Source organism: Bombus terrestris, chromosome 10, assembly GCF_910591885.1.
Source record: "Bombus terrestris chromosome 10, iyBomTerr1.2, whole genome shotgun sequence".
Taxonomy (NCBI): Eukaryota; Metazoa; Arthropoda; class Insecta; order Hymenoptera; family Apidae; genus Bombus; species Bombus terrestris.
Genome location: NC_063278.1, coordinates 15,188,960 through 15,209,419, shown reverse-complemented (window position 1 = coordinate 15,209,419; position 20,460 = coordinate 15,188,960). Strand labels below are relative to the sequence as shown.

Sequence of the window (20,460 nt, the reverse complement as noted above, 5' to 3'; positions counted from 1 at the left end):
AAAGCGTATTTACTGCAGCTTGATAATAATTCAAGTCGACCTCAACTCATAGCTCAAAGTTCAATATACAATTATCCCGTTATACTTTGAAAGTTTTCCATTCGAACAAATCGCATAACATCGATTTTCCGAAGACTCGGAACGCTATATTAACAAGGTGACGAATACTTTTCACTCGATTAATATAATAATCCGTATGGGAAATTACGAATTTACACAAGTATACTATCAGTGACAAGATCATTGATGTGTGATTATAAAAATCGTGAAAATTTCGTTATATCAGTTCCGTTTGATGTAACAAGTTTCGAGCTTTCGTTGTTACCTCGACAAGTTATATTCATAGTAAGATTACACATAAAAAAAGAGATAAAGTAACGAACGAAAAGAAGAATAACGATTTAAGAATGTAGCACATGAATGTATCTACAAAACTCTACGATACTGTACTATATTGATAAGGAACAATAGTTTTTAATCATTTCTAAAGTAGAGTTGTTTTTTTTCTAATATTGAGAGAAACGCTTGCATTTCGTGTTACATATAAATGTTATTAGTAGTCGGCAAATATAAACAAGTTTATTAACAATTTTATCGCAGAACGTAACACTTTTTTTTGCAGAAGTATTAAATACGTGGATAAGACATCGAATCGGGAACGGTGAAAGTAACATTTCAGGCGAATCTAATCGAATTCCGCGCCGATTTCATCTCCTGGATGATCGAGCGTCACGTGACTCGAGATTAGCCGAACGAAGCGACGAAGGTACCGAAGTTATAAATAACGGCTACCAGAGGGTGGGGAGTCTCTTTCACTTTCTACTTCTACACTGTACCATAGTGCATTTGCTCCGCGCTCGCCTGGCTGTTACGTTGTGTGCTGTGCTGGTGTAAGGTTGGCTCGTGCAAAACCAAAGTAGGGTATAGACTGAACTTAGGACCGAATTTCCTTGCTTTCTTCAACTATTAACGACGTCAGACAAACTGAACGTGTCAAAAGAGTTGCAACACGTGGACGAAGCATTTGAGCGTAGACAAAAGAAACCAAAGGCTGTATCCACGATCACGAAAAGAAAGAAAATGCCGGAGACCGCTCATCACATGAATGGATACGCTAACGGGCACACGCCGCCCGAGCTACAACAGGATACCAGTTTCCTTTTTACTTCAGAATCCGTTGGCGAAGGCCATCCAGGTAGGTAGCCTAAAAAGTATGCGTTCGTTTCATGACTCTTGTGTATTTTGGACGACATCGTGGTAGTTCGTCTCAAGTTCCATGTCGGTGAGCCGCGTGTGCCGCCATGAAACTCGATGAACGAACCACACATACTTACATATGTATATACCGCGTGCGCACGCCGCGATTCTACCCTTTCTTCGCGCTTTCTTACTTTCCTTAAAAGCTTCGAAATGCGAGGATGGTGTTACGTTGCGATTTATTTGTTTCTTCGATTCTCTTTTTTATGCTTACCAAATACAGAATATCAATGCGTTTAAACAGCACATTTTTCCGATTGCTATCAGAGCAGAAGCAAGAACATCGGCGTCGCCATGTGCTCCTGAATATCGCAATCCACTTTTATCTTCAATATCCTCCACATTTCTCCCCTTACATTTAAATTCTTCATCCTTTTTCTCCTCTAATCATATGTTGAACAGCTTTCTAAATTCACTTATGAATTATATACAGAACTCGATTAATTTTTTTATACCGAGTTATATCAAGTATCGTTTCTCACGTGCAAGCGTAGTTAATACATATTCTTTTAGTCATGAATCTTGATTGGATTATTGTAGTCCTTTCAATTATTTATTATTTTATGTATTCTAAAGTAAAAATCTGAATTTTCATTCAAAAAGTAATTAGATATTATTTCCGATTGATTTATTACAAAACCAGACTTGCAATATTGGTTCGACCAAACATCTTAACAAAATTTTACAAATATGTATGGAAGAAGTTTAAATCAATTAGCATATATTCCATTTTCTGATTATGCAATTGTTTCTACAAATATATATCTATTTGTTTCAAAATTCATACATCTATATAGAAATTACATATACCAATAATTCGAGAGAAAGTTAGCTAGATATAAATTTAAAACCACTTCTATTCTATAGTTATAGTCCGTTTAATTTTTTTTTCTCTTTTTTTTTAGATAAAATGTGTGATCAAATAAGTGATGCAATTTTAGATGCACATTTAAAACAAGATCCTGATGCAAAAGTGGCCTGTGGTGAGTTTTCTAAAAATGATCCTAATTTTTCAAATAAACTGAATCAGTGGTGTCATAACCTCTATTTATAAGTTAGTCAGTATGACCTTGAGTTAATTTTGAACCATAGAACTCTGAAGGGATCTAGTACTTGATATAGTGTCTATAGTTTAAGCTGTTACTTAACAGTCATCAAATGTTTATGTTCATTTCTAATTCTTATTTTTATATGTTATATTTTTCGATTATTCAGAGACTGTAACAAAAACAGGAATGATACTGTTATGTGGAGAAATTACATCAAAAGCTGTGGTAGACTATCAAAAAATTGTTCGGGATACTGTTAAGCACATTGGATATGATGATTCTTCAAAAGGTAACAAATATTCTTATTTGCTCTTCGTGTTTCCTCTTTTCAGTGATGTATGTTTGTTAAACCCTTTCATTCCCCTAAAATTTTATTCAATTTATTTTATCTGTACATCTAAAACATTTGAAGTTTTCCTTGCTAACATAAAAGATTTCCATCTTCTATGTACACATGCCCTGTGGCCGGAATGATTATCTCTATTATCTTTATTATCTCATCCTTCACAAAATTCGCCTCATTTGGTTCTCCAGACTCAGATTTTATAAATACACGGTCGAATCATGGCACGAAAGCTTCCGACACTAAATATGATTTTTATTATACCTACTGTCTTTACTTATTAAATTATTAAAAAATGTATTTGTATAATTTAGATAAATATATATTTTTTTATAACAAAGAGATGTGCCTTACGCTACATACACGTTAGGAAAGTGTTAGAGAAAATTCCATGACTCGATCGATGACCAATATCCTGCTCATTATTTTTTGGAAAAAATAAGTAAAAGAACACGTATGAATATGTAACGTAAGCATATCATGATCGTGGCAGGATTCGATTGGCGTACGTTGAACCTTTTGGTGGCGATCGAACAACAATCTCCAAATATCGCTGATGGTGTTCATGTGGACAGGGAAGAGAAGGACGTGGGTGCAGGTGATCAGGTACATAACCCATTCTCAGCCCGGGCCGCAGAGCAGCCATATAATTCAATAACATTCTCCTTTTTTTTGCTTTACCCTCTCCCCTCTTTCTTATGATACATTCTATAGTTTTTATAACATACACTTTCCTCATGTTATGTGTGAATGTGTGAATCTGTGTATGCAAACAAGTACTGTGTTTATTCAGATACAGGAAGTACATGTTTTATAATATAAGAATTTATTTTATCAGGAAGATTTATATATAAATAAATCCTACTTGTATATTATAGGGATTCTAGGTTAGAGAAATTCATCACTGCATAAAAATCACAATAATTGTCACTATGAAATATGTAACAATATTCTATTTCATATAACACTATTTCATACATTTTATGTATTTTAGTTAGGTTTTGGATTACACAATATATCGGCTAAAGAAAAAGATTTTATATAGTATTATACTTAAATAGGTCAAAATAAATTTATTTTTAACTTTTTTTAAAGCAAGGAAATTTATTATCTTGAAACAGCAGAGTAAACTGGGATACAAAACAGTGACGCATCGGTGTAATGAGAGTATTGATATTCATAGCAGCAAACATTTATATCTCATTCGTATAATTTCTACAGGTTTTGACTTCAAGCTTTGCAGTGTTCTGCTGGCGCTTGACGCCCAATCACCAAATATTGCAGCAGGAGTTCATGAAAACCGTAGTGATGAAGAAGTCGGAGCAGGAGATCAGGTCAATTAACATTTTGATCTGTTCGTTTGAATTTTCTGTTCTTCTTTCTGTCTTATCTAATGCCAATGTAGTTACTCCTTCTTAGCTTTCTGAACAATATGTGCATATTTAGTTACTCTTTTCTTACTCTCGTCTTGTTTACCTCATTATTATCGTAGGCACATATTTAGTTTTGGTAATGGTATTCTGTAACTTATTTTTTTTCCTCTTTCTTCCCACCCTGTATGTAGAATAGCATTAGCATAAAATATTAGTTTCTTATTAATATTATTATAGTATTGGTGAAGGCATCTCTAAGAGTCTAAACCATTAAAGCTTACTCCCATATCTAATTTTCCTTTCTATTTTCTTTTTTATTTTTTGTATCTTCTGCTGGTTTTTAATGCAATTTTTATCCTTTCACCGATTGTTATAACAAACAATATTCAAGTGTTATTTATCACTGTTTCTTTGTTAGAAATATTCATTAACATTTGCATTATGTTATATGTAACTGTATCTAAATTTGTTTCTGCATACTACAGTTCCACATTTTTATTCTGCATAAATATCATGAAATATATGACCAATTATTCAAAACCTGGTCTTATATCTGTATCTAATTATTTTAGTCAAGTTTGGAGCTATTATCTCCATAAGTTCGTGTTATCATTAAAATGTGTTATAAACAAGAATGTAACAAAAGCTACTAAACAAATTAGTGAATATAGTTGATTCGATATCTTAGTAATTCTGCTCTGTATGACACCTCCCTCACATATTATTTTTAAAAATTTTCAGTACATCATAGATTACAATTCCTGCAAATTCTGAGTGTAAATTAACACATAATTTTTAACTGTATGTTGTGTGCACTTTATTACTTTATTAATGCTTAATCTCCAAATTTACATAATTTACAAATTTACATAATATTGCAAGTTAATTAAAAGCACAGTAAATCTTTCTCCTGCTTCAATTCCATACCTTATAAATTTTGGGTGAAATAACTTAAATTTTTCTCCTAGGGTTTGATGTTTGGATATGCAACGGATGAAACTGATGAATGTATGCCCCTAACTGTTGTATTAGCACATAAGTTAAACCAAAAAATAGCAGAATTAAGACGAAGCGGTGAATTATGGTGGGCAAGACCAGATTCAAAAACACAGGTATGATTTTAATTAATAAATTGCACAATTGTCTCCTTCAAATGTAGTAAAATTTGAAAGTATTTATTAAAATGATTTATATTAACATTAAAGTTCATTTAATATTATTCAATGATGTCACATAGTATTTGCTACTCTTGAATGCCATGATGTTAAAAGACATTACTGAGAATAATTTGTAAATGATATATTGATATTCTCAAATACAATCTTTTTTTTCTAATAACTTTTTTTCCTGTTAATATTATACAATAGGTCACTTGCGAATATGTAATGGATCGTGGTGCCTGTGTACCTATAAGAGTTCACACAGTGGTTGTATCATTACAACATAGTGAAAAAATTGGCTTGGAAGAATTACGCAAAGCAGTCATGGAAAAAGTTATTAAAGAGGTTATCCCAGCAAGGTATCTAGATGATAGAACGATCTTCCATGTTAATCCTTGTGGATTGTTTATTATTGGTGGCCCACAGGTAAAATACAAATTTTTTACATTAAATTACATCAACTTTCTGTGAAATGCTTTTAATAATATTTATACTTCTCTGTTTATTTGTAGAGTGATGCTGGTCTGACTGGTCGCAAAATAATAGTCGATACATATGGTGGCTGGGGGGCTCATGGCGGTGGTGCATTTTCTGGTAAAGATTTCACAAAAGTTGATAGATCTGCTGCTTATGCAGCGAGATGGGTTGCTAAATCTTTAGTAAAAGCTGGTCTTTGCAGACGATGCCTTGTACAGGTACAGATTATTATTATTCTCTATTATTGTAACATTCATTAAAATAACATCTTTTTCTTTACTACATTTTACTTTTTGATGAAAACATACATGTTCACAATGAATTCTTAGGTTTCTTACGCTATTGGAGTAGCAGAACCTCTTTCAATCACAGTTTTTGATTATGGTACTTCTAAATTATCTCAACACGAACTTCTAGGAATAGTCAATAAAAATTTCGATTTACGACCTGGGAAAATCGTTAAGTAAGTAATATTACTATACCTTATACTATATTTTGAATATAAATAACCAAGAATGTTGTATAAATAGTATCATAATCATTTCTTAGGGAGCTGAATCTTCGTAACCCCATTTATCAGCAAACTAGTACTTATGGACATTTTGGCCGAGAAGGATTCACTTGGGAACAACCAAAAACTCTAATTCTCGATTGATGAGAGCATAGATCCTAAATCAGTTTGACGTTTCTTATTGTAAAACGTCTATCAAGTCGTTCTCAATAATCATATATCTCGTAAATGTTTTCCGAGATTTTCCGACCTCCGCGTTACTTCACCGAGTCCATCAATTCCTTTTGCCAATTTAGTACTAGCCGGAAAAATGACATATTAGATTTTTCCACATCATGAAGTTCTTGGTATTATGCGATATAGTACAAATTTTTTTGATCCAGCATATAGGCAAGAGCAATTTTTTTTTTCTTACTATTCGCAAACTGAGTTGATGTTTATCAAACATTAGATATAATGAAACTATCGGCAAAGGGAAAGGTGAACTAAGCCTGTATGAGTCTGTTACTTACACATATACTTGTGACAGTCACGTAAGATTGTTTATTTACCAGTGATACAACTCATTATCATGGCTTGTAAACAGTGTGTGTTGGAAGTTAAAATGGTAAAAGAACAATAATACTTGGAATGATAAACATTCTGTATTTGGAAAATGTATAAATTGGCAACATTAGACCAGAGCGTGCCTGTAAACAAACATTTGAGATAAAAATATCAAATTTTTAGCAATGTTTTAATACTGTGTATAAATGTACATGAAAGATCAATTTGCTTTTAAAATACTAACGTAACATTTTAATACCTTGCGTTCATCTATTCTAGCAAGTCTTGTTAATAGTAACTATGCTTTCATGTACGTTTGTTCATTAGAATTATTTATCGTTCGAGTGCAAATATAAAATGGTAATAACTATGTACATTAACTTTTAGCAAAGTGGGGAAACGAAGTAATTAAAGTGACCAATTATAAATGAAGTTTTTTTTCATATTGTTTAAAACTTTCATGACATAATTCAATATAATATTGACGAGGAGTTAATAATATCGCATTTATTTAAATCTTCTTAACTAAAGCACTACAAATTTTTCAATTACGTTTGAATTTAGGTAATTGCGATACTACTATCTCTCATATATTTATATATACATACATGCATTTTCCCTCTTTGCTTCGTTTGAATAGATAATTATATTATAAATATTATCGATCTTGCAACTGTATAACAAATGATGCAAAATCAAATGTTAGACCTTATTTTATGGAGGTCTAGTACAGGTTGCGTAGCGGAGCTCGAAAATTATACGATTTTTCCAAGTTGTAGTGTGAAGATCTGTAACACTATCGTATTTTAAATCAACAAAAATGTAAATGAAATTTAGTAAATTCGTTCCATTAGATTGATGTAACGATCTATCGTGTAATGGTATTGGCAGTGTAAAGATGCACAAAATCATTATATGCAAATCATAATAAAAAAGATTTTTTAATAAAAGGCTAAACTGTAATTCATTTTTTGTTATAAACAATTTACAGGTTAACAATTCCCTTTGTACTTTCTCATAATGATATTCTATAATTTAATAAATACAAATAAAGCTATGTTTAGTCAAAGATTCTTAAATTAGAGCTCTATTTCGCAGCAAATTGCAAGTAATTGTAATCAGAAAAATTAATAAATAACTTCTGCATTTTCATAAATACTTGTCTTTTTCGATGATAACAAAAAAATATAAAATGAAATTTTTATCTTTTAGATGCAGCTCGCATATTACTATTTTCCAATATATAAAAATGTATGATTTTGCAGTATTTAAAGAATTAAGAATATACTAATACATAGCATAGTTATAGCAAAATTCATTACAAATATAATAATTTAAATAATATATATTCTTCATTTTATTACATATGTATTGTATGATGCTACATATTTGGAAATTGTATAAAAATAGAGCTTGGATAAATCCTTACTAATATACTGTATTAATTATTAGCTAACTATTATTATAACTAACATTTCAATACACTCTGTCTAAAAAGCAGATAAACTTTTGAGGACAAATTATAATCTCATTTAAAGATATAAAACCGGAAGTTCGTCCAAAGCTGAAAGGCACAGACTAAGCAACAATAAATAAAAAATAATAAATAATATAATCTCATTTAGGAATTACAGATATGTAATAATTTATTATAATAGATCTTGTAGATGAATAGTTTGGCATAAATGACAAAGTATTGAATATTAGAAAAGAATAATTTGTGTTTTTGTCATAAATTGAGTATTTTACGAGCATTCTATGTGGCATTATATGAGCATTTTATAAACATATTATGTGGGAAAATTCTCTGACAAACAAATTATAATATATTATAGAAATAACATAATACAATATTCGTGTTATTATATTCTAAAATATAAGGAGAAGTTAAAGAATTAAAATTTGTTCATTAGAATATATTTTGTTTTTTAAAAACTAAGAAACAGATGCTAAAAATATGTTTTTGAACAATTAATTATATAAGCAAAGCAAACTGTCTCTCTCTCTTTCTCTCTCATAAAATTAATGATTAGATATCCATCATGTATGTATATGCTTAATATGTAGTATATGTTGAATATATTTATCAACAAGTAATATATACATATACATATATATATATATATTTAAAATATAATATATATTGAATACATTTATGAGCAAGTAATATATATATATATATACATATATATGCGTATTGTATTTAGTAATATATATAATTATTAATTTTATATTTTTATTGTAATTTTTATTGTAATGTATATTATGTACAATTTTTATTATTTTACAAATTTAATTGGGAATGATCAAAACAATATGGAAAGACATAAGATATTTAATTATATTCTTATAATTAAAGTTATATACATACAAATACATAGAATTGTATACAATATAAATGTCATGAAAATATGTATAAGGAACAAATTTTTTATAAAAAAAACGTTTTACTAGAATACTGTCACTGATTTACATTTTAATAAAATATAACTTATTGAAATGTTATAACAATGTAGTGTAGTGTATATCAGATCAAAAGATGTATAAGTTCCATTGCATATTTAATAAAATAAAAATATGCTGCAATTTTGCATTTAATGCATTTAAAAATAACATATAACCGGTACTATTAATGAATCATTCAATATACTCCAGTCAAATAGTTTTAACATAACTAGGTAGAAATATACTTGGAATTATTGAATTGAATTAGTGCTAAGTATTAGTTAAGATATACTTAATATATTATTATATATTATATATATAATAATATATTATTATATATTATATATAATATATATTATATATAATATATATTATATATAATATATAATATATAATAATATATTATTATATATTTAATATATTATTATATATTATACTAACAGTAATAAGAAAGCTATTATCATACATGATTAAAAAAAATTCTACAGAAATGTTTTTTTAATTTAATGACGACCGATTTTATAAACAATACGATATGCAATTCGTAAGGGAAATTTAATTTGTCATTATTTTTTTAGGTGCATGGATACGACTGTGCCTTAACAGCGAACTTTTATCAGTGAAAGATTTTTCACATTCTACACACTTGTATGTTCTGCCAGTATGTGTAACTAAATGTCTGCTAAGTCCAGATGCATGACAAAAGGCTTTAGGACAAAGTTGGCAATGGTGTAACTGTATATCATTTGGATCCAACTTTTGATGCCTTCTCATGTGTACCTTCAACGCTTCTCGTTGAGTAAAGCTCTTCTCACAATGTTGGCATTGGAATGGTTTTTGACCAGAATGAGTCATGAGATGTCGAAGTAAAATTTCTTTCTGTGCGAAGGCACGATGACAAATGTTACAACCAAACGGTTTTTCACCTATATGAAATATATAAAATATAACTTTAAAAGTTAAAAATTGAACGTTCATTTTTATTTAATCTCTTAATAACTTTTTTCATCACCTGTATGAGTACGTTCGTGTCTGACCAAAGCTGATCTAGTAGGGAACCATTTTTCACAAGCTTGACATGTAAAACCTCTTTGTGTAGAGTGAACAGACTGATGACTTTTCAACATTATTCTTCGGGTAAATGCTTTTGGACATTTATCACATTGAAACACTTTTAACTCTTCACTAGTTTCGACTATAAGAAACAGAATATCTTACAAATTTGTATAAATACTAACATTACATGTTATTGGGAAATAACATGTTCTGTTGGGAAATTATATGTACTATTTACCCATGGTATCTCCGATTGGTTGTAATTTTAAGGATTCTCCTTGACCTGAACTGTTACTCGTAACTTCCATCATATAAACATTTTTGTGGTCAGCATTTGCAATTGCTCTTTGTACTTCTTCCGCTTCATCTTCAGATTCCTGTTCTTGCTTAATACGTGTTGTACGTATCGTGCAACGTGCTTTTGCAGTACGTTCCTCCGCAGGTACTAATGTAATATTTTCTGGATCTTCGGACATTGTTTCTTCCATCTCTAAGTTTTCTGAATTCATACCTATATTTGATAAAGTCAAATATTTTAATAAACTTTAAACCCGAATCATATAAGAATTAAATCCTAATAGCAAATATTTTTTAATATGTAAATTTAATTATTTAATTAAGGATTACATAATCCTAGTACCTAGGATGTAACCACCAACAAGTTCTTCTTCCGTTACTTCAATCGGATCTCCATCTGTTTGTCCACTGTCACCTTTAGTTGATACTAAATCAGCTAACAGCTGTTTAACTTGTTTTGATTTTCCACTGGAAGAATCCTTTAGTTCTTCCCTATTACTATCCTGATTTTCTCCTTCTTCACCTTGACCAGTTAATTGTTGAATCAATTTCATATGCTTACGAAGTTTAGCATCAGCAGCTTCACATTTTTTTTTAAACTGGTAGGACTTTTCCAATTGATATTTGCATGGATAACAGATCATGTTTGGAAGACCATCTTCTTCATATACCTACAATATAAGAAACATTAATCATTACTCAATTCTTTATATATAAGATTATAAGAACTGAATTACAATTCAGTTGAGATTTTTATTACTCATTGCTCTATGTAAAATAATAACGCAAATGTGAATAACGTACTACTTACGTACTAAATACTTATATTTTTGACGTATTTACATTTTATATTTCTTCAAAAATATAAAAATAAGTTAACAAACATTTTGATGTCGTTAAAATTATATTGTGTACGAATTTCGAAAGCTGTAAGCTATTTTAACCTAACAATAAAGAAATGTCAAATATTTGAGATGTCAAAATAAAATAGTAGATACGTGGAAATCTTGTTATAATAGAGCGAAAAGAAATGTTTACGATATTGCGAAAATATATCGGGTATTTTGACTTATTTAAATTCATCGCAGTTCAAGATATAAAGGACTGGGAGGAAAGAGGCAGAAGGTTCATGAATCAACAGATATAAAGCGAAAACTGAGAACACTAATGGCATTGGCTATAACATTGCAGATTTCTATAAATTCGTAGGGTAAACGATCTGTAATGCAATGATATGCCTTGTCTAGATTCCTGTAATGAAAGAGAAGGTGGCGTCAACGTATCGTGAACGCAAAGTCGATAACTCGGTAAAGCCGGTAGTTGCTTTGCGCAGTGTGTCGAGCGTTACATTAGAATTAGGAACGAAGTATTCTCTGTATATTGTGACGAACGTGTGGGTGACGCTCTCACAAATACGAAGCAGAATCGAAGAGTGGGGTAAAAGAGAGAGAGATAGAGACAGAGAGAATCTCACGCAGAGAGATAAACTAGATTCCTATTTTTCGATAAGCTTTCGATATACGCATGAAAGAAAAGCAATCGACACTCTTCTAACTTGAGTCTATTGTATGCTCGTTCTGCCAAGTCTTCCAACTCACCTCTAGATTAACGCAAGCCATTATTCGTAGAGATAATGGGATAGTTTCGTCGTCGTAAATCGACACCATCTCCTCCTCCTTTGCCAAGCACAGTCGGCACAGTTCGTTCACATGAATGATTACGTTGCTCGGGCTATCACCCTTTTTTCTACTGTATGTTTTCATTTTAACGTTCTGCAAGCTCTTGTGCGCGTTCGTCCCGTTTTTATTCCACGCTGAACGTCGAGGAGAAACAGAAATTTCCCTGGAAAGTCCTGGAGATTGAGACTCAGTCACACACAACGGAATCTATAATGGCGGCGGTGGCGGTGGCGGCGGCAGCGACGGTTAACCAATGGCGGACGTGCGGCGCTGTAGTTTAGCAACATGGAGAATGCAGTTGTGAACTTTCTACGCGCCTGAAAGAGAAAGATGGTTAAGTATGAAAGAGAAGCTGTACCGTTCAGGGTCTTCATCATCGCAAAGTCGGTAAGGCCGGTAACTATTATTGATTTTCCATTCTTCCCAACGGCGGGAAATGATCTTTCATTCGCTATCACACTGTGGCATATTCGAATTCCTTTGTATATAAGTCTATAGGAAATTATTTCATGTTCCTTTTTTTTTTTGTATCGGACTGTTGATAATTGTAGCAGTTTATTTGTTGTTATTGATTGCGATGATGAAGAGAAGGATAAACATATTTAGTAATTCTTATTATGTCGTAATACTGACCGAAGAAATGGGCTTTGTAATGAACTTTATTCAGACAAGCTTTGGTGAAGTATCGACCGTTCAGAGGTATGTGTAACAACAGGTACGTTTGATTCTTTTTTTCTTCTTCACATTATTGCGAATAATAGAATGAAACGCTTTTAACATGGAAAATTATCGTTGTTAAACATTAAGTACGACGCAATTTTTGTGTTTAACGCATATAACAGTATTATTGCATTTTAGTTATGGATATTTTAGTTATCTGACTCTCTTGGTAAAAAATTAAATGTCGTACATAATGTGAACATTTAAATATTATAGTTTACACATATTTACAAATTTTTCTGTAAAATTGTTTGCGAAATTGTTTAAATATTTGAAACATACCGAACATGATTAAGATATAAAATTTTACTTATTTATTAATGATTTACTTGAGGAATTACGTGATATTTATCAAGCAAGATATTACATCAATATACCTGTAAGATTATATAAATAGTTAAATTGCCGTTCTTTTATAAAATCTTTAGATTCTTTAGAAAAAGGAAATTCCATAAAAAATAAATTAATTATTTTTTATAGCATTGCATTGGTGTTATCAAATAGAAAATTCCGAGTTTTGTATTCATATGATATCTTGTAAAATTAAATACAATTAACTAAAACATTGAAAAGTTGCATACCAATCGATACTAATCATAGAATGTGATCTTTGAAGTAATTTTATAATTTAACTCTAGGGTATAGAGTTAAATTTTATAATTATTTTAGTTATAATCTAATCGAGATATTTTTAGTATCGTCAGAAAACTTAGATTTTTACGAACTTTACAAGTACGCAAAAAATCTCTTATCCGCTATACTTTACAGAGCTTTCCTAAAAATACCAGCGAGGAAGTGTGTAGATATCTAAAAATAAGCTTCCGTTTTCTCTGTGATATAAATATGAAATTTCTATTGTAAGCATACATCTGTATTTCATATGGTATATTTCAGGCAGAAGATATCAATTTTTACATGCCCGTTCATTAAAAGGAAGAAGAAACAAATCGTATAACACCGAATATTATTAAACAAATTACACGAAGAAAATATTATCACGAGATACACGTGCGTCATTTCAAAAGAAGATCGTCCTTATCCATACGTTTGATTGCAACAGTAAGTAACAAAGTCTGTTGGAGAATAGTCAACAATTTCGAAAAAAGAGAATTTCAGGAAACGCAAAACAGTTTCCTACGTTTGCCAGGAGCGTTGTCGGCGTTGGATGTTAAGAGATTGGTGGAGAACGGGGGTCGAAAATAACTAACAAGTCAAAAGAGGAAAGGAGAACGATTCGACGGCTCTTCCGAGAGGTAGGGGGTGGTTCTCGCTGGTTCTCCGATGCTTTCGCTTTTCCGAGTCCAGTGTGTTTCGCCACCCAAGAAACCCGCGTGCCTTGCGTTCGAACGCGAAGGTAGGTGCTCGTTGCTGTGATTGTCACGCTTCGCATTTTCATCCTGTAAACTCAGAATTTCGTGACCCAGGGGATGATTTATTTCACAAGCGAAACAGAGAAACAAAAGTTTATCTTGGATTCTTCGAAAAATCGAAATACGTATCTACGAACGGATCCTGTTGAAGCAGTATAGAAAACCGAGGAGTTTTTAATTTTGATTAATTTTCTCTACATTCTTTATTTCAATCAATTTTTTAATGATAGTACGTAGTATTTTATAGAGAAAGAAATACACGTGGTATAGGTTTGAAGTTTATCGCGTTTCGACGTAACGACTTGTCATAACACATACGCGTCAAGGTTTATTACAATTTACAACTTACAAAATAACGTATGATATGTGTTACTATCTGAAAATTTTCGGTGATGACAGGAACGAACGAGAGTTCACGTGTCCACGTATTTCACGCTAAGCAATACTATCTGACATTGAGGAGCGTATAAACTACAAATGATATTCGTACTAGGCTAAAATTATATCGTACATTTTATCTGTTTCACTGAAAGAATAATGTATTCTATTTTATTTATTTTATTTTTCGTAATAACTTTTCACGTTTATCATAAAAACATCAGAAAACTCCCGTTTATTTTATTATCGGACGAATCGTTTATCGTACAATTTAAAGAATATTCAAATATTTGCTTGAAACATGAAACGATAAGAAACATATTCCGCCTGCGCCATTAACTTATCTACGTTTTGCTATCTTTTTCTCTATACTACATGGCAAATGAACAAAAATTTGTTTTGCTTCCGCCTTGTGCTTTATTTCCTTGAGAATGCCATGTACCTTAACAGAGCTTCACATTTGCTATAAAAGGAAAAATCGTCAGTAGTCGACGTCGATAACGCGTGATTACGAAATCGATCGAATATATTGTATATATCAACAATTGTGTATCTAGTAATTGATTTTTCAAGCGGTTGTTGGTAACATTCGTTGCAAATGAGTATTATCGACTACGACATTAGCGATGTTATCTGTATTAGACGGTAGACTCAGAACCGAGAAACGTTTTGTCTTCTCCTTTATCAATATTAAATCTCGAAACATGTACCTATTTACAATTGCCTCTAGGAAACATAACCGTTTCATTGCTATCGCTTTCGTTCTGCCGAACTCTAAATAAAACAACCAGAATTCACGTATGTACTTTATTTAAGATATATACTTACTCACAATTTCTTCTAAGAAACATAACCATTACATTGCTATTGCTTTCATTCGTTTAAAGTCTAAACAGAAGAATCAGAGTTCAAGTATGTATTTTGTTCGAAAATTAAATTTCAGTGTTTGTCAATTTCATTATTTCGAATTTTGAAGAATGCTGTTTGAAATTTGAAAAAGTTCGTTGCAATATGAAAACGTAGCCAAAAGTTTTTACAGGCAGGACATTATTGTACAGTTAGCGCTAAAATAGATGACACAAACATATAAGTAACTACACAAGTCACACGGTTGTTTAGAAAACAAGGGCAAAGTTCCAGTTTGTTTCGAACATTTTTGGTCACATTGCCAGGCTACGTAAGATACTGAGAAGTATCTATATACTTATACACATATATATAAAAAAAATACACGATCAAACATTTTTAGACGTGAAACTATGTATCTACAAGGTTTTTTGGAAAACTGGCACGATTTGTTATTGCCCGACGCAACGTGACGATCGAAATCGAATCTTCACCAGCAGGCTACGATACAAGCATCGTCTAAATACCAACGAACGAGCTTGGAATAGATGTCAGTTATGTAAAGGGACGTAGTGTAGATTGTACGTGTCTCGAAAAACAGCGTTCGTCACAGATTTCCGAGACTAATTGTCGCCGAATCTTTCGAAAGGCTTGGCCGGCTTTCCGGTATCCGGTAGCGGCTATCGAATCCCCAATTCCGCTGTAATCTAATACAAGAAGTACCATTGGATGCTCCGGGTCACGAAGTGGAAAGAGGGAGACGTAGAGATTTTGCGGACGATGCAGATATATTCGGAGGAATTTCGTAGCAAAAATAACTACGGTAGACTACCGGTGGCTGCTCACTAGTGACGCGTCAAAGAGAATTTGAAACTTTCGTAAGATAAACGTGAGCTTTGCTCGTGTTTATTTTGTTCTTTGCTCTTCGTTTTTTAATTCTTCGCTGTTTTCGTCCAAGTTTCCGGTCATTAGCGACGATATAGGTATAACCGAATTCCAAACTGACATGAAGATTCAACTGATAGAATACGAGATCCCTCCACTCTGACAGATTCGAGTCATCGACTTTTGTGTATTACTGAAATTTACCTATTCATTTCATTTCTAAATGTTAGATCGAACCGTTCAAGATTTTATCCTAAAACAGGTGGTTTAAATTATATTCTATTCCTTTTGTGTAACTTGGATGCGCAAATTATATTCTTTTCTTTCTTCTTTAATAAAAAATATACTAAAGACATTTGGAAGTAGATTAATATTTTTTTATTATTTATTGGGGTAGCAATTCGATCAAACTTATAATCTTTTGATTATGTAATCGGGTTTTTTCGTTATTTTATGTGTGTGCGTGCGTGCATGCGTGCGTGTGTGTTTTGTATTGTATAATACATTTCAAACCTGTTCTATTCATTTTCACTATTAGTTACTCTAGTTATTAATTCTTTATTCGTATTCCACTTATCGTGTGTTATCATATTAGTTTGTGATAATACAACTTAAAGTTTTCAAAATAATTATTGCATTTGAGAGGTTTTATAAATGAGAAATTATACACATGTACAATAACTAGAAATATGAAAATTTTTATAGGATAACAAATTTTACGTTAATCGTAAAGGCAATCCAATACTTCAACTTTTAGAATTAATGCAATACAAAGGGCAAAATAATTTTTCATTTTAATTTAAATCTATCTTTTGTCTTTCATCTTTTTCAAGTAATTTTTACTTTAAGGACAGAACCAGCATATAAGTAAGATTTGGAAATAATTCCTCCGCCATTAAATATTTCTATGTGAAATTATCGCAAATTTAATGGACATTTAAATGTAAAAATTAAAATGGATATTGTACAATGCTGTTATCGAGAAATCACAAATATTTGAAAGACTTTAAACATTGTGAAGAATTAACGAATTTTAAAGATATTATTATAACTATCAATTATACTAATACATTTTATACTTATTGTATTCTTTTTTTAATTTTTTGTTACTGTTTCTGCTATAACAAAATAATTATTATAAACATATTATAAATTATACATGTTCTTTGCCTTCTTTTTTTAGATCTTACCACGCATCAGAGTAGCTGCTATTACATCCCTCACAAGTGGTTGTGTACACGGTAAACAAGACGTTTCTATTTCTAAAAGTCATATACATATGCCAGTGAACTCGAAGTATACGTGGCGAATTGCGGAGGAAATCAGTACTATAACATAGCGAGTCAGATGACGAAGATGTCCAATGACTATCACTTGCTCAGATTTCGCGGTTCTGACTGTCTCTCTTTCCGCACGATGACGATACACCCCTGTATATTTCTTGGCATGAATTTTCCAACAACGATCACCTTTGGTTTGGATATCGAATATCCAAACACTCAGCGAACGATCCCGAATCATCGAGGTGCGGCGATGATTCGTGACCTACTTTGTTGCGAAGTTGTTTGTATAATACTTGGTTACAATATGCGTTCAGTTCGACGATGAATCATCGTTGGCTACTGATATTTACGTTACGAGATCTATGGTCTATTCGATTTCATTCTTCCAATTATTCGCGTGCCAATCCAGGGTAATGTATCGTTGAATCGAGATCAGTAGGCACGTAATTAATTACTGACATAATTTCGACCAACAACAACGGCAAACTGCGCGAGAGATTCGTTGAATTTACTAAATTAGCCACAGATGCTAATTAATGTTCGATTAACAGAATGATTTAATCGAAATTCCGTGTTGGTTTGCCAAACGATAATTATATAAATGCCCCGCTCATTCTGTCTAATTTGACCCACATATGTAAGCAATTTACGAAGGATACTGTGATACGCAGATTCGTGAACATTGTTCGAGCGACAATTTTAAGGTAAATAGTTAGCGTGACTAATAGCCATATCATAGATGTTAATTATGCCTATTTTTACTTACAAATAGTTACGTGCACATTTCTTTATGAAGGTCAATATTTGCGCATTTTACAAGTCGTGTAGCGTTATTCAAAGAAACGGGCTTTGTTTTATATTTCTGTATTTTTAACAAGGCAGACTGAAATAGGTAAACGAATAATTGTAGCAAATATTAATTCTTTGGAATATATTCAAAATGATTAAATACGGCCTAAATATTACAAGAAACGGCTTTGATATATTTTACGTGTATCTTATTCTTCTTTTTTTTTATTATTTTCTTTCCAATAAATATATTTTCCTAGTTGTGTGTTAAAGTGAGCAACTATGCGTCGCTCGGACTTTTGAGAGGATAAATATTTTCAACTTTGGGGTTAGGTGTAGTTGAATCTCTCCTTGAGAAGTTAAACCTTCGTAAAATTATTTTTTTAATATTCATATTTTTCTTCAAATTCTTACTTGTTTAAATTTCACTTTACACATTCATTTCCCCAACATCTTTTCTAGGCTACCGAAGAATATTCAGTAATATTAACATTTCATTCACGACACCAATTTCGATGATTTTTTAATATATTGCCAGAGGCATGATTCTAAACATCTTTTTCTTATACATGTAACCTGCGGTCGAGCTTACTTTCAGAGATATTCGCAAAGAACTATCGATACCAATAAAGTGGAATTTACTTATAGACGACTTTTTATAGACAACACTTAAGTGCCAAACATCAGATTTTTTAGATGCGAGAAGAAGCTCCCCCGACTAAAGATTATTTTCAAAATTTAATTTGTTTTGACTATTGTAAGATCTTGTGTAAAATAATTCAAATTAAAAATTTTCTTTTTCCTTGCATTAATGTAATCAAAATTCATCAGCAGAAGAATGTGTAAAAAAGCCTGTTTGTTCTACTTTTTAGTTGTAGAGAAAAATGAATGTGTCATTTATTTAAATTTGCACATGCTGAATCCTATTTGTCCCCAAATAACTTGTATAAAAAAAATATACTTTTTCAAGATCTTTTTATTTTTATTATAAAAGTATATTTTATAATGTTCCGCGTAAGAACTGAAAAATAATTATTGTAATATAAATTAATATAATATAAATATAATATAAATATTATTATATTAATTATACAATTGGTGATATTTAGTGTCCATGTGTTCTAGCATGTCTATTGTTTAACTTATATCGTTTTATACAGAGGCGATCTTGAACATACCAGTGGCATCAGCCTTTTTTACAATCTTTATTTACAAATTCAAGTTCAGATCCAATTATTTACAAATGGATGTTGCTCTTAAAATCTGTACTATAATGTTCCCATTGGCATGTAGCACATTATATATACGATAAAAAGCAACATTTTTGCATTTTTGCATTTACATTGTTGTCTACAAAAAATCTTCAATTGTTCGTCCGTGACAGCGTACGCGCTTAATAATGCTGCTTCATGACGGCCGAATAATGTAACGCCCAACCTAAATCTGATTCTTATCCTTTGTTTATAGCTTTTGTATATAGGTTTTGGTTAGGTATCAGTTGCTGTAAAGTGGCCGTCAACCAATGCTAACCCATATGCTGTGGTATATATAGTGATACCTACAATTTTTTGCGAATATCTTGTAAACTAAGGCCGAGCGGCGGTTATATGTATAGACAAAAGTTGTTCAAAATGTTGATTTCCGCGACATATCTAAAAGTCATTGAAATCGGTGAGATGGATGAGGTACTAATAATTACCGGATATTTATATTATTCATGTCAAATTTGATACGGATGTGTTTACCGATATAGAACTCTTTACAGAATATATATATTACATAAATATTTTCACTTTTATGTACATACAGTAAGTTACAAAGTATTGGTACACCCTTTATAACAGAGGAATTTTTTTAAAATTAGACCAAACGATTTGAGCTTTTTTGAGAGGCTAGAAAAATTAGTTCACTAGATAACGTGTAAAAGAAATGTTAAGAGGATTGAAATTGGAGGAATGGCGACGAAAGTAGAAAAGGTCACCTTGTATAACTTTTT

General features: G+C 31.4%; 3 protein-coding genes and 1 long non-coding RNA gene across 21 annotated transcripts in view; 2 read left to right on the top strand and 2 right to left on the bottom strand.

Moving 5' to 3' along the window:
- The first annotated feature begins 10 nt into the window (after positions 1-10).
- LOC100652183 (S-adenosylmethionine synthase) lies at positions 11-7,666 on the top strand. Of its 3 annotated transcripts, XM_020868207.2 has the most exons (11): positions 11-157; positions 623-766; positions 842-1,195; positions 2,163-2,240; positions 2,473-2,595; positions 3,871-3,983; positions 4,991-5,134; positions 5,390-5,608; positions 5,695-5,877; positions 5,989-6,122; positions 6,209-7,666. In XM_020868207.2, exons 3-11 carry the CDS (start codon positions 1,081-1,083, stop codon positions 6,312-6,314), a joined length of 1,215 nt encoding a protein of 404 aa, XP_020723866.1. In that variant the 5' UTR covers positions 11-157; positions 623-766; positions 842-1,080; the 3' UTR covers positions 6,315-7,666. The 3 variants fall into 3 exon arrangements, with proteins under 3 accessions (XP_020723866.1, XP_048265706.1, XP_012175232.1); XM_048409749.1 differs by lacking the exons at positions 11-157; positions 623-766 and having other exon boundaries at positions 773-1,195; XM_012319842.3 differs by lacking the exons at positions 11-157; positions 623-766; positions 3,871-3,983 and adding an exon at positions 3,143-3,255 and having other exon boundaries at positions 773-1,195.
- Positions 7,667-9,039: 1,373 nt separating this feature from the next.
- LOC100642234 (zinc finger protein 543) lies at positions 9,040-12,439 on the bottom strand. 2 transcript variants are annotated; one of them, XM_003403221.4, is made up of 5 exons: positions 12,113-12,439; positions 10,858-11,185; positions 10,456-10,728; positions 10,174-10,356; positions 9,040-10,087 (listed from the first exon to the last, which is right to left on the bottom strand). In XM_003403221.4, exons 1-5 carry the CDS (start codon positions 12,275-12,277, stop codon positions 9,717-9,719), a joined length of 1,320 nt encoding a protein of 439 aa, XP_003403269.3. In that variant the 5' UTR covers positions 12,278-12,439; the 3' UTR covers positions 9,040-9,716. The 2 variants fall into 2 exon arrangements, with proteins under 2 accessions (XP_003403269.3, XP_048265384.1); XM_048409427.1 differs by lacking the exon at positions 12,113-12,439 and adding an exon at positions 11,326-11,741.
- Positions 12,440-12,563: 124 nt separating this feature from the next.
- Positions 12,564-20,460, top strand: part of LOC100649678 (PDZ and LIM domain protein Zasp) — a 25,773-nt gene continuing 17,876 nt past the window's right edge. Inside the window, exons 1-5 of one of the 15 annotated variants that reach the window (XM_048409430.1) lie at positions 12,564-12,580; positions 12,832-12,908; positions 13,808-13,972; positions 14,044-14,267; positions 17,576-17,633. The gene's annotated coding sequence lies outside the window, so the exon portion shown is untranslated. Of the gene's footprint in view, positions 12,581-12,674; positions 12,909-13,807; positions 13,973-14,029; positions 14,268-16,078; positions 16,397-16,466; positions 16,491-17,575; positions 17,634-20,460 lie in introns of those variants that run through there. The other 14 variants (XM_048409443.1, XM_048409442.1, XM_048409439.1 and 11 more) reach the window with 14 other exon arrangements.
- LOC110120230 lies at positions 13,834-14,766 on the bottom strand. Its single transcript, XR_002308880.2, has 2 exons — positions 14,633-14,766; positions 13,834-14,310 (listed from the first exon to the last, which is right to left on the bottom strand). It is a non-coding gene; the product is annotated as an uncharacterized LOC110120230 (long non-coding RNA).

Excerpts from the sequence above, each read along its gene's own strand:
- LOC100642234 (XM_003403221.4), bottom strand. The coding sequence starts at position 12,277 with ATGAAAACATACAGTAGAAAAAAGGGTGATAGCCCGAGCAACGTAATC. Across the intron at positions 10,729-10,857 it reads TGTTGGTGGTTACATCCTAG|GTATGAATTCAGAAAACTTA; the intron begins GTACTAGGATTA and ends TATCAAATATAG. Across the intron at positions 10,357-10,455 it reads ACCAATCGGAGATACCATGG|TCGAAACTAGTGAAGAGTTA; the intron begins GTAAATAGTACA and ends TGTTTCTTATAG.
- LOC100652183 (XM_020868207.2), top strand. The coding sequence starts at position 1,081 with ATGCCGGAGACCGCTCATCACATGAATGGATACGCTAACGGGCACACG. Across the intron at positions 1,196-2,162 it reads CGTTGGCGAAGGCCATCCAG|ATAAAATGTGTGATCAAATA; the intron begins GTAGGTAGCCTA and ends CTTTTTTTTTAG. Across the intron at positions 3,984-4,990 it reads AAGTCGGAGCAGGAGATCAG|GGTTTGATGTTTGGATATGC; the intron begins GTCAATTAACAT and ends TTTTTCTCCTAG.